This window comes from Sciurus vulgaris (genome assembly GCF_902686455.1).
Source record: "Sciurus vulgaris genome assembly, chromosome: 7".
Taxonomy (NCBI): Eukaryota; Metazoa; Chordata; class Mammalia; order Rodentia; family Sciuridae; genus Sciurus; species Sciurus vulgaris.
The window spans coordinates 121,719,178-121,735,007 of record NC_136467.1 but is presented as its reverse complement, the minus strand read 5'-3'; the positions used below and the strand labels follow the sequence as shown (position 1 = coordinate 121,735,007).

The 15,830-nt window shown below is 36.8% G+C and overlaps 1 protein-coding gene across 1 annotated transcript in view; it reads right to left on the bottom strand.

Annotated features, from left to right (window-relative positions):
* LOC306666611 (peptidyl-prolyl cis-trans isomerase FKBP5-like) overlaps nucleotides 1-15,830 on the bottom strand; it is a gene marked incomplete at its 5' end in the record, with an annotated part of 51,567 nt that overhangs the window by 3,513 nt on the left and 32,224 nt on the right. Inside the window, 2 exon segments of the mRNA XM_079148798.1 lie at nucleotides 4,204-4,287; nucleotides 11,289-11,445. Coding sequence (XP_079004924.1) covers nucleotides 4,204-4,287; nucleotides 11,289-11,445 — 241 coding nt within the window.

The window sequence follows — 15,830 nt, the reverse complement described above, 5'->3', positions numbered from 1 at the left end:
ATGGAGCTCCAACGTGCAGACACATGAAATATAGATTAGTTCAGCCCATCTCTGCTGCAACCCACACACCTGATCTCTGCATGCACACAAACATGCCAAGTCAAATACCCTGGTAAGATGAGACCCAGGAGGGCAGTATGGCAGATTGAAACCTGCCCTAAACTTGAAAAGGGAAGGGAATGTGTACAGGAAACTATCTACTAACAATTTTGAAGCCTTACACTGAAGCTAGAATCACTGCTGGGATCTTTACCTATAATTAAGAAGGTGCCTCCAGGGAAGTTTCTAGCGGTACAAAATGTTCAGAGACATTCTGGGACAAAAGTCTTGGGTCAGTGGTTTTGAAACCTTTCATTAATTTTTCCCCAATGGAATAATGTTTTGAAAGATCTTGTCTATCAAAGTGCACGTTAAAAGTAATATGTTCCATATGTGTGACTGCTGATCCAGATTTTATCCAAAGATCAGTAATTTTAAGAATATTATGAAACATAAGTACATATACAGTTGTGATGCTAACAAGCAACAGAGTTAAATAATCATACAGATATTTAAATACTGCTTTCTGTTATTGATCATGTATTCTGGCCATCTCTCTGTATATATTCAGGATAAAGTTATGTGAACACATGACTTCATGACATCATTCTGTTAACAAAAATGTTGTCCAAACTTATCTGTTAGAGATTCTGATCAATTGAGCTGTTTACTACACTGGGTAGATATAATTCTAGTCAAAAGGCAAAAGCCTCAAAGCTCTCAGGTTTTTAGAAGTTTGGGGAAACACATAAAATTCAGCCACATACACTTAATGATGGAGATACATTCTGAGATGAGTCATCAGGCCATTTCATCATTGAGAGACACATCATAGAATGTACTCATATAAACCTATACGGTAGAGCTCACTATGCACTCTATGGTATGACCTGTTGCTCCTGGCTACAAACCTGCACAGTATGTCACTGTATTAGATACCACAGGCAAATGTAACATGATGGTAAGCATTTGTGTATCTAAACGTACAGAAGGCACAGTAAAATGCAATATAAAAGATTAAAAAATGGCACATCTGCATAGGGTATAGCACATGAATGGAAACTGCAGGACTGGAAGTTGCTCTGGGTGAGTCAAGTGAGCGAGAGGAGTGAATGTGTGGGCTGAAGACATTTTAACTACTTATCACCATGTATACCTAAGCTATACTAAATTTATTAACAATGTTTTCTTCTTTAATAATAAATTAACCTTATCTTACTATAACTTTATAAACTTAAAACTTTGACTTTTATAATAACACTTAGCTTAAAACAGATTGAACAGATGCACAAAAATATTTTGCCTTAATCCTTAAGTTTTTTCCTATTTATATATGTGTATACATATATATATGTATGTATAATTTTTAAACTAACTTTTTAAACTTTTTGTTAAAATGAAGTTACAAATGCAGATGTTAGCTTAGCCCCACACAGGGTGAGGATTATCAGTATCACTGTTTGTTTTTACCTATACATCTTATCCCACTGAAAGGTCATTAGGGTCAATGACATGCATGGAGTGTCATCTTCTATGAAAATAAGGCCTTCTGGAATTCCTCCTGAGGGACCTGCCAAGGCTGTTTTATAGTTAACTTTTTTTTTTTTTTTTTTTTTTTAAATAAGTGAAAGGAGTCCTCTCTAAATAATGATAATACATACACAGACAAGGAACATAATAATTTATTATTACCAAGAATTACATACTGCACATGATTGTATGTGCTATACTTTACTTTCATACCCCTGGTAGAGCAGATTTGTTTATACAAGCATTACCAAAACACAATGGGTAATGTGTTGGGCTATGTTGTTAAGACAGCTATGACATAAACAGGCAATAGGAATTTTTAGCTCCATTATAATCTTAAAGGACCACTTTCATACGCAGTTCATTTTTTAATGGAAATGTTGTTATGTTGTGTAGACTGCCAGTAAGGACTTTTATGGATTCCAGGAATATAGGAAAACCCATTCAGGACTATGGTCTTAAGGGATTTTATAGAAACCTTTCTATTTTATTCTAGTATATTATCTATTTGGGGTACATAAATAATCCATTTGGAATCTTGGTTGAATAATGTAGAAGTAGCTGACATACCTCAATCAGAATGTTTTAAAAATCAAACTCAACTCTCATGAGTTTTTAAAACCCACAAAAATTTAGGACTGGAAAGAAACTTGGGATTATCTAATGTACCTCCCTCATTTTTCACATGCAAATAAAATCTCTTGGACCTTAAAAGACTTTAAATCACTTGAAGAACAATAAAGGCCTGGTTTTCCCAAATTCCCAGTTTAGATCTCATTCTACCATACACCATACTTAATTTTAGTGTATGTAATAATTATAAACAAAACATATATTATTTAAGTATCTGGACTTCAATTTGACTACACCCCACAGTAAGAACTATGTTTTAAATTAAAACCCAGTACCCACTTAAAATAAACAAAAGTTTTCATGCACAAAACTTAAAAAAATTCTACTAAATTGACTTCATGACCCAAGCTCAAAGTCTGAAAACAACAGAAACCATACATGTTGCACTCTACTTGTGTTTCTTTTGCATTGATCAGACATTCTTACCAAAATTCTCTGATTGTTTCATTTGGGTAATATTGACTCTGTTCTCATCAGACAAGGCTGTAAACCAATAGCAAGTCTATAACAGATGTTCCAGAAGAGACTTATTAAAGTCTATTTATACATCCCTGCTTTATACTGTTGAAAAACACTAAATTTCAGTTCATGGGTGGCAGTGGCAAAAAACAGGAAAAAAATAAACAAAACAAACAAACAAAAAACCCAGGAAAGAAACCCTGACAGATCCCCCATTCTCTAATTTTAATTCCAAAGCCCTTTCTGCTTCAGAGAAGGCATGTATTTGGGGGTGAGCGAGCAATGGGTAGAGCACTTATACTAGAATCAAAGTGTTTCCGTCTTTTTCTTACAGTAGGGGATTAAAATCTAGGGGAGAAACTACCACATTCCTCGATGCTATAAGAAAGTGTTTTCAGGGCTGGGGAGATAGCACAAGGCCCTGGGTTCGATCCCCAGCCACCCGCAAAAAAAAAAAAAAAAAAAGTGTTTTGAGAAGCAGTCTATGATGTGTATTACTCAGGAATTTTTGAAGATTTTTCACAAAACCAAAGTGTTCAGGAATCATCTGGGCCATTAGAAGCAATCACCACTCCTGTTAGTTGTTTTGAAATCTGTATATGGCCAGTCCTCAGACATTGTGTCATCCACTCTAGCCTTGACTTTTTTAGTACCCAGCTGACATCACAAACAATATCTTTAATTTGCTGTTTAGTTAAGAAATTGGTAAGTAGGATGTATTTTTTTTTTTTTTTTAACTTTATTTGGGTTGAGGATCGAATCCAGTACCTCACATGTGCTAGGCAGGTTCTCTACCACTGAGCCACAACCCCAGCCTTAGGATGTGTTTTTTTGATAAAATTTACATTAAATATATATTAAAATTTAATGTTGGAATATTTGCTGTAAAAGTTGCTTTTCCATTTAATAACCAGAGATGATATATTTTTCAGTTGAAAGTATTATTAAAATAGAGTCTTAAGGAAACTATTATCTTGGTTATATTTACATACAAGCAAATGTAACACAATACCTTAGGAAGAGTTAACATTTAATAAATATTTTTGTCTTGAAAAAATAAATCTGTGCATGTTCTTTTTCTGTGCATTTTTCTTTTTTGTCCTATGTCCTAATGACTTTACTAAGACAGTAGAAAGGAAAATGATAGAATTCATTCCTGTGAATTCTATTACTTGTTAACAATTATTCTATTCATTCTTTTTTCATTCCACAAATACATATAGCATGCTAACTACGTATCAAACAAAATGCTTTAGGCCTTGAGTGATACAGTGGTAGGTGTGTATGTGCCAGACCTGGTCTGCCTTTATGGAAGGTTATAATCTAGATTATGATATGTGTAAAGGAGTTTGTTTTTTTTTTTCATATTAATTCATTATTTTCACCATTCCTTATACTGAAAATGGCAGACTTTTGAAAAATTCACGCTTATTCTTACCAAGAAGGATGTTGAAAGAATTCAGAGTAGGAAATATCAACACAACTCATAAACTCCTGAGTGAATTCTTTGACCTGGAAAGGACTGTACAGGGGCTCACACACCTTGAAGTACACTGTTCCCTTCTCTTTGACAATGGCAGCCTGCTCCAGCTTTTCTTTGGTGTCCATCTCCCAGGATTCTTTGGCCTGTGTATAGATTTGTGGCAGTGGTTAGAAGAGCACAGGAGGCAAGCATCCGCTGATGCCCTGAAGAACAATCATCAGTTACTTCTAAAGGATACCCAAACTAAAAACACGCTGGCTGTTAAAGTTGCGTGCCATTGCCAGTTCACCGCGAGGCTGGTGCTCTCTTTGTGTGGCTTTAAGAACCCACTTTCCATGAAGATCACACTGGCTTAAAGCACGCTTGCTCAAGGGGGTGGAGCAGGCAAAACAGGAACATAAACTGCTGAGCACTGTGAGAGAGTGCACCTTTAGAATGATAAGGCGAGGCCATCCAGTGAAGTCTTTATATCCCCTCCTACAACCTTTACACTATTTTTTTCCAAGTTGTTTCTCTCAGGCCTCAGTTTTTCAACTCTAAAATGGGAATACCATTAGAGTTAAGTCAGAGTTGTATTTTTCACACTGAAATTTAAATTCCAGGGGAGGTGGTTTTCTAAAACTCTAAAACACTCTGAAGCAACCAGATATACTACAGCTGCCAAAGGATATCTGTAGATGTATAGTTGGGGAATTTCAAAAAAAACATAACTGGGAGGGTAAAGCTCATATAAAATATCACTTCAGAGCACAGAAGTTCATCATCTGCTGGTTTATACTGTGTGTATTCTTTACTCTCCACCATCACAGACACAAATCAAGAAACTGTACTTTCCATACCAACGACTGGATTTAGGATCATAAAAGTCACTAGAAGGATTGTTGGGATCTTTTAGGCAAATTGTAATAGGAGTGGTCTGTGTTTTTTAGTGCATATGAATTGTGAAGCTTAAGTGGCTAACTGTAAAATTCTATTTCAAAGACAATCAGTGTGTCCTGGTGTCACAGATGCTCCCTGTTCCTGCTTTAAGTGAATGAGGGGGATACTACTTTTTCTGGCAATCCATGTCGCCTCCCAACAATTTAGCTCTATTGTTTAAAGCTTCATTAACAAGGGTCCTGTGCATTTTTATACTGGCTTCAGTCCTTATGGAGTATAAATATAGCCTTAACACAAGGCAGAGAATGAAATCACATTGGTCCCAACAGTAACCACATGCCTTCGTGTGTGTCAATACACCTGGCAATGCTGTACAAATACACTCAAGGAGTAAGAATGCTCCCAAATAAGCTCAGGAGGGAAGGGGTACCGGCTCTCTCAGTAAAAAGAGAAACAGGAAAGCCAGAGGTCTAAGTGATCACGTGTGAAAGGTTATTTTCTCCTTTCTTAACAAAAAAAACCACAAGCGGCTACGGAACAGTATTGGAAGACTGGTGCTGAGCTAGCAGGCCTTCCAAAGATGCTACCCAATAAGCTATGGTGTGATAAGAGTATGTGTCTGTTTTGGGGAAAACGAAATAGAAGGGGTATGATTGGGGACATCACTGATGGGGGAGAAACCCAAAGCTGTCATCCCCTTACTTTCCTAGCCCGAAGTTATAGGCCCACAGGACAAGGTCCTTCCCAAGTCTAATTATTATAAACAGTCACATTTCTAGCTCTAAGCTTAATGTACTGAACATGGAGGTGGCGGTATTGTGGGTGACTAAACCAAGAATACAAAGGTGGCCCCTGAGGAGCTGCGGGAAGGGTGGGACACTGGTCACACAGAGGGACACTGCTGAGGATGACAGCATTCCTAGCTTAGGCATGTCTTTGTCTGTTCAGTTAATCTGTTGCTGGGGGCCTCCAGAGGTAGCCTGGGTTGGAAATATGTCCAAGGAAGCATATCATTTCTGGAATCTAAGGCAACTGACAGATTATCTTGTTTCTTACTTTGATAGGTATGAAGAAGAGGACTAGGGTTAGCAAATTTCTTTCCTGCATCTCTGGTCATATAGATGGCCCCCAAGGCCTGGTAACTGGGATAATAACTTGGAGAAACAGTCAGGCCTATTTGTGACTCCTCTGAAAGGTACAATTCCTTCAGCCCTGGAAAGCTGTACCTCACACCCCCAAGGAGCTGCTTGGCAGTACGTGAACCTTTTTGTCCTCAACCCAGGGAAAAAAGTACAAAAAGAACAAGTCTAGGAACAAATAAGGGAACAAGTCTTGGATTCTACCCAAAAAGTTAAAAAAAAAAAAAAAAAGGCTGACACATAAGAACAAAATAAGAACACTGAGCTCCTTAGTTGTATATCAGCTGTGCTATGTTAGATGTCCCATACTCTAGTAGCAGTGTGGGAGACAAGAGACAAACTTGAAAAGCACAACACAGAAATAAACACCAGCTAACTATACCACTTTGTAACAGAGTTAATAAAAAGGAGATGGAAAAGAAACCTATGGTGATTTTAGAGAAGTTGGTATTTTCTCACCTTTTCGAAGCTCTTAAGTGTAACTTCATATATAAGCTCAGCATTAGGTTCAATGCCAAATTTAGGCTTCCCTGCCTCTCCAAAACCATATCTGAAATGGAGAGTGAAAAATAAAACTTTAAAAGAATTGGTGTATTTTCCAGACACTTCCTTTGGTATTCTGAGGCATCATATTAGCATAGTGCTATCATTTGCAAGTTACACACAGAGACCCTGAAAACAAACCAGATGTTGATCAGAAGATGGTGTGCCAAGTATCACTGCTGTGGTTTTCTTAGAAACTAGGCTAGATTTAGTTTTCTTCAGCTTTGCATACATATGTAATGCAACACCTGTACTACTTGGGATAGCTTGTTTAATGTGATTGCAAATGTCATTGCCTTTTTTTTCCTGCTTGATTTTACAATTACTCTTTGGCTGTTAGGATCTTCTCCTTAAGCTTTATCAGCAGGAAGGACAAAGGAGATAAAGCCACTGTAATTGTTATAGTGGTGCTTGTTAAAGTTTTAATGAACTTTTAGCTTTAAAGTGCTGTTGTTAACTCTCTGATAGTACCACTTCTAGTCAGACAAATGAGGGGAAAGACTCACACACCAGGAAAGAAATATGTTCTCTCAGTATTTAAGATTTTGAAAAAGGACACTAGGAAACAGGAATAATTATATATGTAATAAAAAATAGCAGCCCTACCACCTCATTAAGAGACACCCTCTTACAGTTCTGTAACTATCCTGTTGTAAAATGCTATACCTTTTAGTGAAATCTTCCTGAATAAAATAACTGGGGATATGTAAATTTGTTTTTAGGATCACTAAACATCTTTAACAAATTAAACATATTCAAGAAGCACACATCTGCTAGAATGGAAGTTCTAGTAGTGCTGTCTGGCTGGTTCAGTGGGTCCCAGCATTTAGAACAAGGCCCAGCAGATTAGTACAGTGTTCAAAGGAATATACTCTTTTCCATCTACCAAACTATTCTTGGGTGCATGAAATGGTGTTATGAAAAAGTAAACTCAAACTTTCAGGTTATAGGTTGAAAGATGTCAAAATTAGGTTGATAATACCTCTAGTTTCCTTCAGGGCAAAAGGACTAGAATGGGAATATACATATTTTATTGCCTGTTCTATGATCTTTACCCCTTGCCTGAATTCTCCAGAAAAAATAATATGCTTACTTACTCACCTCCATGGTTACACAAGAAAGTGTAGCTGGAGCACAGACAGGCACAGACATACAATGAAAGCTGGTAGAATGAGGGTGTGGTGGCTTTAACAGCAGGGCAAAGGGTATCTTCAGCAAAGAAATAAAAAGGATGTAATTACCAGTGGCCAATTTTAGGAAGTGGTGCCTAGTTTTTCTATTTGGAGTTCTTAGATTTATCGGTCTCCTATTAAGTTTCTGCCATCTGGTAAATAAAGACCATTTCTTAGTTGCTGGGAATGAGGTAAACAGGTGAGTACTTACTGAAAGGCCTATTTACTGAGAGCATGTTATGATTTGGAGTCCTGTGCTAATACATAGGTCCAAATGCAACAGATGATCTGGCATTTGCCTTAGACTGATGGCCCTTAATCAGGCCAATTTTAATCCTCCAGTCCCCCAGGGCAACGTCTAGAGACATGCTGGGGTTGTTACAACTGGAGGGGTGTTGCTGGTTTCTCTTAGTCAGAGGTTAGAAACACTGCTGAATATCTTACAAAGCACAGGATATCCCTTATAACCAAGAATTATCTGGCCAAAAATGTCAACAGTGCTGAAGGTTAAGAAAACCTGCCTCAGAGGAACTCACGAATAGGGCCCTAGGTGGGAAGTCTGAGGACTGGGTAGAGGGAGGCATCAGAGCATCCTGCCCAATATCAATGGGATTAGAGAAGACTAAAGAAGAAGATTATTTCTATAATTTCTCCTGGATTAAAATGAAATGATTCTATCAAGTGTAGAGTAGAGATACAAATAATGACTTCTAGTGCTATTAGGCTTTTATATGCATACAAGAAGTACTTGCACTATCCTTGTTACCAACTGCTTCCTTTTTATAGATGAAGAAACAGGCTCAGATAGAAGTGCTTCTTGAGAGGTCTCAAAGAGGCAGTGCAAGAGCCAGGATTTAAATTCAGACCGTGTGGCCCCAGGAAACGTTTTTTGACCCATTCTGCCTTGTTTTTGGCTCTATCACTCTTGGCAGCCTGTGTTTTTGTTTGGGATTGTTGCAGGATAAAAGCATAAGGAAAGGAAGAAAAGAGAAAAAGTTAAAACTATCCACTTAACCTAAAATAAAAAAAGATTAATCAGTCATAGTATTTAAAATGAAAATGTAAAGGGAAGATATTATCCCAATGAGAAGAAAAAAGAATGAGTTCTTTGGAAATGTCTTATTAATTTCTTATGAAAATGTTTTTCGAAGAAGTCTATCAAAGTCAAAGAGAAAGTGTGCCTTGGATATTTTATGGAGAATAACAGAGTTGACACTAAGAGCATAAATTTACAACAGCCATATTCATAACAACACTTGGTGCAATGTTCTATAAGTGGGAATGTGAATAAGACAAGTAAATTTGTTACATGCAAACAGAACAGGTTTGGTGTGTAGGAATTTTCTACATAAATGTATAGTATTACACAACACATGTGCAGATACTCACATACTGCCAAGACTGCACTTTGCACGACTCAACATACCGACACCATCAACAGAAAATAACATGTTCCTTCCTAATTATTCCAAATCACATCCATAAAACATATGAAAAAACTTTTATACCTAGAAATTTATGAGAACTTGTGTGCTACTTTTATGCCTGAAAACATCTGAAAAACCTACATGTTAAAAATAGGATCTCTTTTCTGGCAGACTAAGGGTAAAATAGAAGAAAAAGCCACCACAAAAGTAGTGACAACTGATACACTGAGGGCTTGTATGTGCCAGGCAATTTGTTAAGTGCTTTATCTACCTGAATTCATTTAGTCCTCTGGAACTTTATAAGGTAGATACTGTTAACCCTATTTACAGAAGGGGAAACTGAAGCTTAGGGGAGTTAAGTGACTTGTCCTAGTGCACACAGTTGATAAGCCGCAAAACAGGATTTAACCATTAATGGTACAACAAACAGTTTAAACCTGCAAGGAACTATTTGCATTAACAAGACAATTTCTGTTTCTCTTTGTCAGTAACTGGCTAGGTTAAAATGTAATGAACTGATTCATATATGATAAGCTCACAATAAATACAGAACTTACCCTCAAGGAGCTTAAATATGCAAACATACATTAAATATAAGTCCCATCTTCTGTGAGTTTACTATAATTTTAGAACGCTAAATTAAAAGTAATCAGAGCCAGGCATGGTGGTATACATCTGTAATCCCAGCAATTTGGAAAGTTGAGACAGGAGGATCACAAGTTCAAGGTCAGCCTCAGCATTTTAACAAGGTTCTTGGCAACTTAGTGAGACCCTGTCTCAAAATAAAAAATAAAATAGGCTGGGGATATGGCTCAGTGGTTCAATTCCCAGTACCCAAAAAAAAAAAAAAAAAAACCACAGGCAATTAGAGGACTATTTGGATATTGAGGAGAAAGCTTTCTCCATCTCTACTTGATTAAATAAAAGTTTCCTTTAGAAACAGAGAAATAGCCTCATCTTAGAATGAACTATAATATAGACTAAATGTGAATAAAACACACTGAAATGGGATTACAGTAGTGGAAAAAGGAATAGGGCAGAGAGAAAAAAAAGTATTACTGCCTCAGTAAAGGCTTTGAAGAGTTCATGGTGGAACATTTTGGAAGGATTTTCAAGTAGGAAGTGGCATGACTAAAGCATCACCTGAGAAATATGATCATGTTAGGACAAAGGTAAATAAACCACTGTATTACTGCAGAGGCTATACAAAGGCAACAATACAAAAGGCATGATATTACCTATTGGCAAGGGAGGTCATCAAGAGTCTTAGTAACTCAAAATCCTACCAGTGAAAATCCCCAGAGCCCAGACACATGAGATAAGAAGATGCACTTTCATGTAAACAGAATCAAAACACACTGGTTTCTCTCAGGGGTCCATTTCTCAAGATAGAAGGCTTGGATTAATGGTATACTTTTAGATCTAAAAACACCACCAAACATGTTTTCACAAGAGAGACTGTCAGTGTCTGTTAGTTCTAAGCTTGGAAGTGCTAATAGATATCCTTATAATGGGAAAAATTTAGGCAAAAATGAGTCATCTCTGTTGCCTTTAGATCCAGGAAAAATAGGCTATTTTCGGGGGGGAGTGCCTCTATAAGAACATGTGGCACAAATTCAAGTGGTAGTAAATCATTCAAATGCTTCTTCAACTGACTCCTGCCCAGTTTAGAGAAAAAGAGAACTACATATGAGGACTGCTAATTGCCTGACTTGGCTACAAGGCTGGTAAAACAAATGAAAGCAAAACTTGCCTGTCAGTCCTATCCTTAACATGCATCAATCAAATAAACACACTCACAAACCCCTGTGATATTGTAAGGCCCACTAACTTACTTGATGACTAACTATAACCTGACTCAATGAAACATTGTTTCTCCTGTTGTATCAACTTCACTGAAAATACCAAAATTCTCAATGAAAAAGCAAGCATAGCCCTGTTCTTTAGATAACTTCTCACTGTACAGAACTGTTATACTGCTTACCGTGGTCCAAGATACAAAATACATTGCTCTTCTCGCTGCATTTTCTCCAGGGCTTTGTCAATTCCAATTGGAATGTCATGGTCTTCTCCTTCACCAACTGTGAACACCACATCTCTGCAATCAAACATCCTTCCACCACAGCAGCCTTCCAGGTGGACTGAGGGCAAGGAGACAGGACAATCAACAAAGTGGCTCCTTAGGACTGAGTAATTTAGTGAGGCAAAAAGGAGTGGCCACCAATGTAGTAAATATAATTTCTCCTTTCTCATTTCATAAGAAACATATGTGCTATTCTTGACTTAGTTTCACCCACCCAGTAATCATATTTCTGTTTTATGTTTTAAGCTAAACATAAAATTGCTGGTAACCTTATCAATAAGATGGCTTAGTGGGTAAGAAAACCAACTAGAAGCTGGGCACAGTAGTCCACTCCTAAAATCCCAGAGGTTCAGAAGGCTGAAACAAGAGGATCACAAGTTCAAGGCCAGCCTCAGTAACTTAGCAAGACTCTGTCTGAAAAGAGAAATTTTAAAAATAGGGATGGGGATGTGGCTCAGTGATTAAGCACCCCTGGGTTCAATCCCTGATACAAACTAACAAACAAACAAACCTCAAAAACCAAAAAACAAAACCCCAACAAACAAAAAACCCAACTAGAAACATAGGTTTGATCTAGGCCTACTATATGACAGTTTCCTCACTTGTAACATAGGGTCAAGACATTAGATTATATAAACATATAGTCATTAAAATGCCACAAATTTAATAACCTTCTGTAACTTCATCTTGGCTTCAGATTCCTGGGCAAAAACCCAACTGAGTGGTTATTTCCTTAATGATACACCAAGGTTAACTGAAGCTCTTTCCTCTTTAAGGGTCCTAATCACATTCACAAATATATATGAATAAAAATGAAAACTCCCTGGGCAACACATCAGTCACTAAACTGTTTCCCTTAGTGGAAGTAATAAATGTAAAGTGTGAAGAAATCAATAGTGTACTATAACTTCACAAATCAAATTACTTAACAACCTCTTTAAAAATGTTAAGTGAAAAGGTCAATTTCTTGGGATCTAAGTCCCCAGACCACCCAAATTCATTCAGCTCATTCCTAGGGTTATTTCATATTACATTAAAGTCTTTCGTATTAAGACAAAATAGGAAAATGCATACACATATTGTTTTCCTTGATAAGTCAGATTGACTTTTCTAGGAAAAACAATTCTCTGAAACCTTCCAACTACTGTTAACTTTACAAATATTTATGCCTTTCAGTCTGACTCAGTAAGAAAAATAGATGGCTTATATGCTAGGGTAACAGTCACCAGGAAATATATAATTTGTCTTTCATAAGAAAATTCTTTATTTCCACTTCTGTAATGTAATAGCCTATATTCAAATCTATTGCAGTTTCCTAAAACACTTCTTTTCTAAGATAGATGATCAACTTCGGATCAATAAGTTGCTTTAGAGAAACTAAAAATCCCTTGTTATGCTCATCCCATATCTAATAAGATAACTATTATTTTCCAAAATAGTTGTAATTTTCAATTATAACTTACTGTACATGTGAACTACATGACCTTAAATGTCCCTCAAGCTCTAAAATTCTATGGTTCTATGACCCAGAGAATTGAATAATATAACTCAATACAGGCCTGAAACCAGCTTCAAAGTTAATTCCTATAGTTAATCATTTGATGGGATTACCTTTAGCATAGGCCTGAGAAATGAAACTATGAAGAGTAAATAGTGATGGTATAGATACTAGGAACCCAAACATTGCCTGGCTTTGAATGCTTTAAAGCTCTCTACACTTTTTAAACTCTCTAGGTAATACAGGTAGTACTAATGATTTGCTCCCATTGCAGACATATGATGGAGTCAAAAAAGCTTGGGATAAACTAGAGCAGGCCTGGATCTTGAATCAGTTCCTTCAAGTGATTGAAGGAGCTAGTCTGGCTCTCAGGGTGGGGTTGGTACATGGCATTTTGTTTTATATTCCATGCTCATAAATGCAGTGGTTCCCTCTAAATTATACTCATTTTAGGAATGCTCAGGTAAAACAACTGATCTGCAGCAAACTGAGGGTCCTTCTGAATTGGAAAATATTTTAAAAATAAATTCAACTTTACTCTTTTCAAATCCATCCAAGGTTAACTAAAACTCCTCTTTAAGGGTCCTAATCACATTCACAAATATATATGAATAAAAATGAAAGGTTCTGCAGGAGGGAGTCTAAGGCTTAAGATATTTTTACTGGAGTAAAAGTTGATGTTTCTATAAAGGGTTGAAAGTTCTTAGAAGTTTGCATACCTAAATATTCTTAAATCTGCCCAAGAAATTTAATTTAGACTAATGGATGATACATTTTAAGTAAAAAGCATTTGTGAGCAAAATGAATTTTTGCCCATGTATTGTGTAATGTCTCAAGTATTGAGATGTATTATCCTAGTAGCTTACTTAACAGAATTTTTTTTTTTTTTTTTGGCCTGAGGGCTATTGTTAGAAGTATTATCTCCCCCACCCTCTGCCCCCAGAGGACAGTACATTTAGTAGGGGAGGAAATTATCAGTACATTTGTTGTGGCTTTTGGTTGATCAAGTTTGAATGTGTTTTCAAAACAGGAAATTCAGACTCTGCAAAGGATTTCTGCCTGTGTGTCAGTTTCCTAGCCTGACTTTCAGCTTGTATGTACTTGAAATTATATAAATAATTTCAGAGGTTCTCTACACATGTAATAACCCATCATAAGAGGGAAAAAAAGAGTGCCTACTAATGAACATGTTGGAAAAGATAAATGAAGTAAACAAGTCAAAACAAACAAACAAACAAAAACGAAGTAAAATTATAAAAAAGGCATAATTAAGAAATCAAAACATTCATTGTAGCTAGTCTGTCTGAAGGAGAAAATAAATGATGGAATCAGTGTCTGTGGCCATCCAATATGAAGGGAAACTTTTTTGTGATTGCTCCTATAAATACTTATTACCTTATATACAGGCTAATCTTTTTCCTTTTTTTTTTTCCCCCCCTGGTCTAACTCTTCAAAATTGGACCAAGCACTATTATAGTACCATAAAATCTTATTCGGATACACAGACACACATACACAGCAGTTTATATTTGTATATATAAAACTACCTCCTTATAATATTGACATTATCTACAATATCAGAGTAGAGGACATATCATAGCCTCTGGGTATATACAGCTCATTGATATTCTTTACAAGTAGCAAAGGCTATCACTTGCTGGGTTAACTGGTTTCTAATCTTGGAACACTCCTGTGACAAGTTCTGCAAGAATTAATTCGCACATCACTTGAAGCATAGGAAGATTGCCCATTGCCATAGTAGGGCCCCCTCTCTAGGTGACAGATACAGATGATGTGCCTAGTTCCTATAGATTCAGTTATTCTCTTTTGTATTGTCTTAACAATTGCTACCAAAGAAAACCATGGCAGCTCTGGCTGTGGAAGACCTGTGGTTGCTTTTGACCTTGTATCTCTTAGTGCAAATACTCACTTAATAAACATTTAATAATAAGCAGCATGACTCACTTGGGAGCTCAGTCTCCAGGGCTCAAGAGGTCTGTTGCTAATCTCAACCAAGATGATTTACGGGAAGTAAATGATCTATGACGTTCCCAAAGAGAATAAAAGTACATACAGGATGCTTCTACTTAAGGTTTTTTGATAGAGAAAGAAATAAACAAGTTAAAAAGAGACAATATTTTCTCTTGACTTAAAGTCTATGCAACTTAAAGGGGGGAAGGTCCTCCAAACCCTACAAAGTCAAACCAAACCAAATTACCCAAGCTTAGCTGTGCAATCCAAGTGTAACCACATCAAGTGAGCCTGGTCTGCTGCAAAACATCATTTAAACTGGAGCTCTGACTTATTGTTCTCTTACTGCCCTAGAGCAATTTTGTTTTGAAGAGCACAGAACACCCTGTTCTGAATGTGGCTGGCACATGAACTCGATGTGCTGACAGCAATTTGTACTCCGATTAAAATAGGGGAAAAAAAAGGGAAGAGAGTGCACAGCAGTAACAAAAACTGGAATGCAAGAACCCCAAAACTGTACAACTGGTATTTTAGGAAGTGAAATTGAGAAAGAGGCTTTATAACTTTAAAAAAAAAAGGCACTGTAAGTGCTCCAGCCTAAAGACGTTAGCTCTGGTAAGTGTCTGTTTTCCCCTTTTCTAATTATAGTAGTTGGTGTCTGATAGCTTTGCACTCATTCCCAAAACAATTACTGGGTCATGGGGATCTGAATGGGAATATAATGGCATTACTACTAACAAGACTGGTCTTTTGGCCAGAGAAAATCAGGTTGTGACAGGTTACTCCCACCCAGCAAGGGTTTTCTCTGCTGCCTGCTGAGATTCTCCTGTCTAACAGAGCAGAGTATCTGACAGAGTGGGATCTTAATAATCACCCGGGAAGGGAAGGAGAGATAATTAAAAAAAAAAAAAAAAAAAAAAGGAGAGACATATTAATCACTGATTAAAAGAAAATGGTTTCCCTCAGGCATAGTC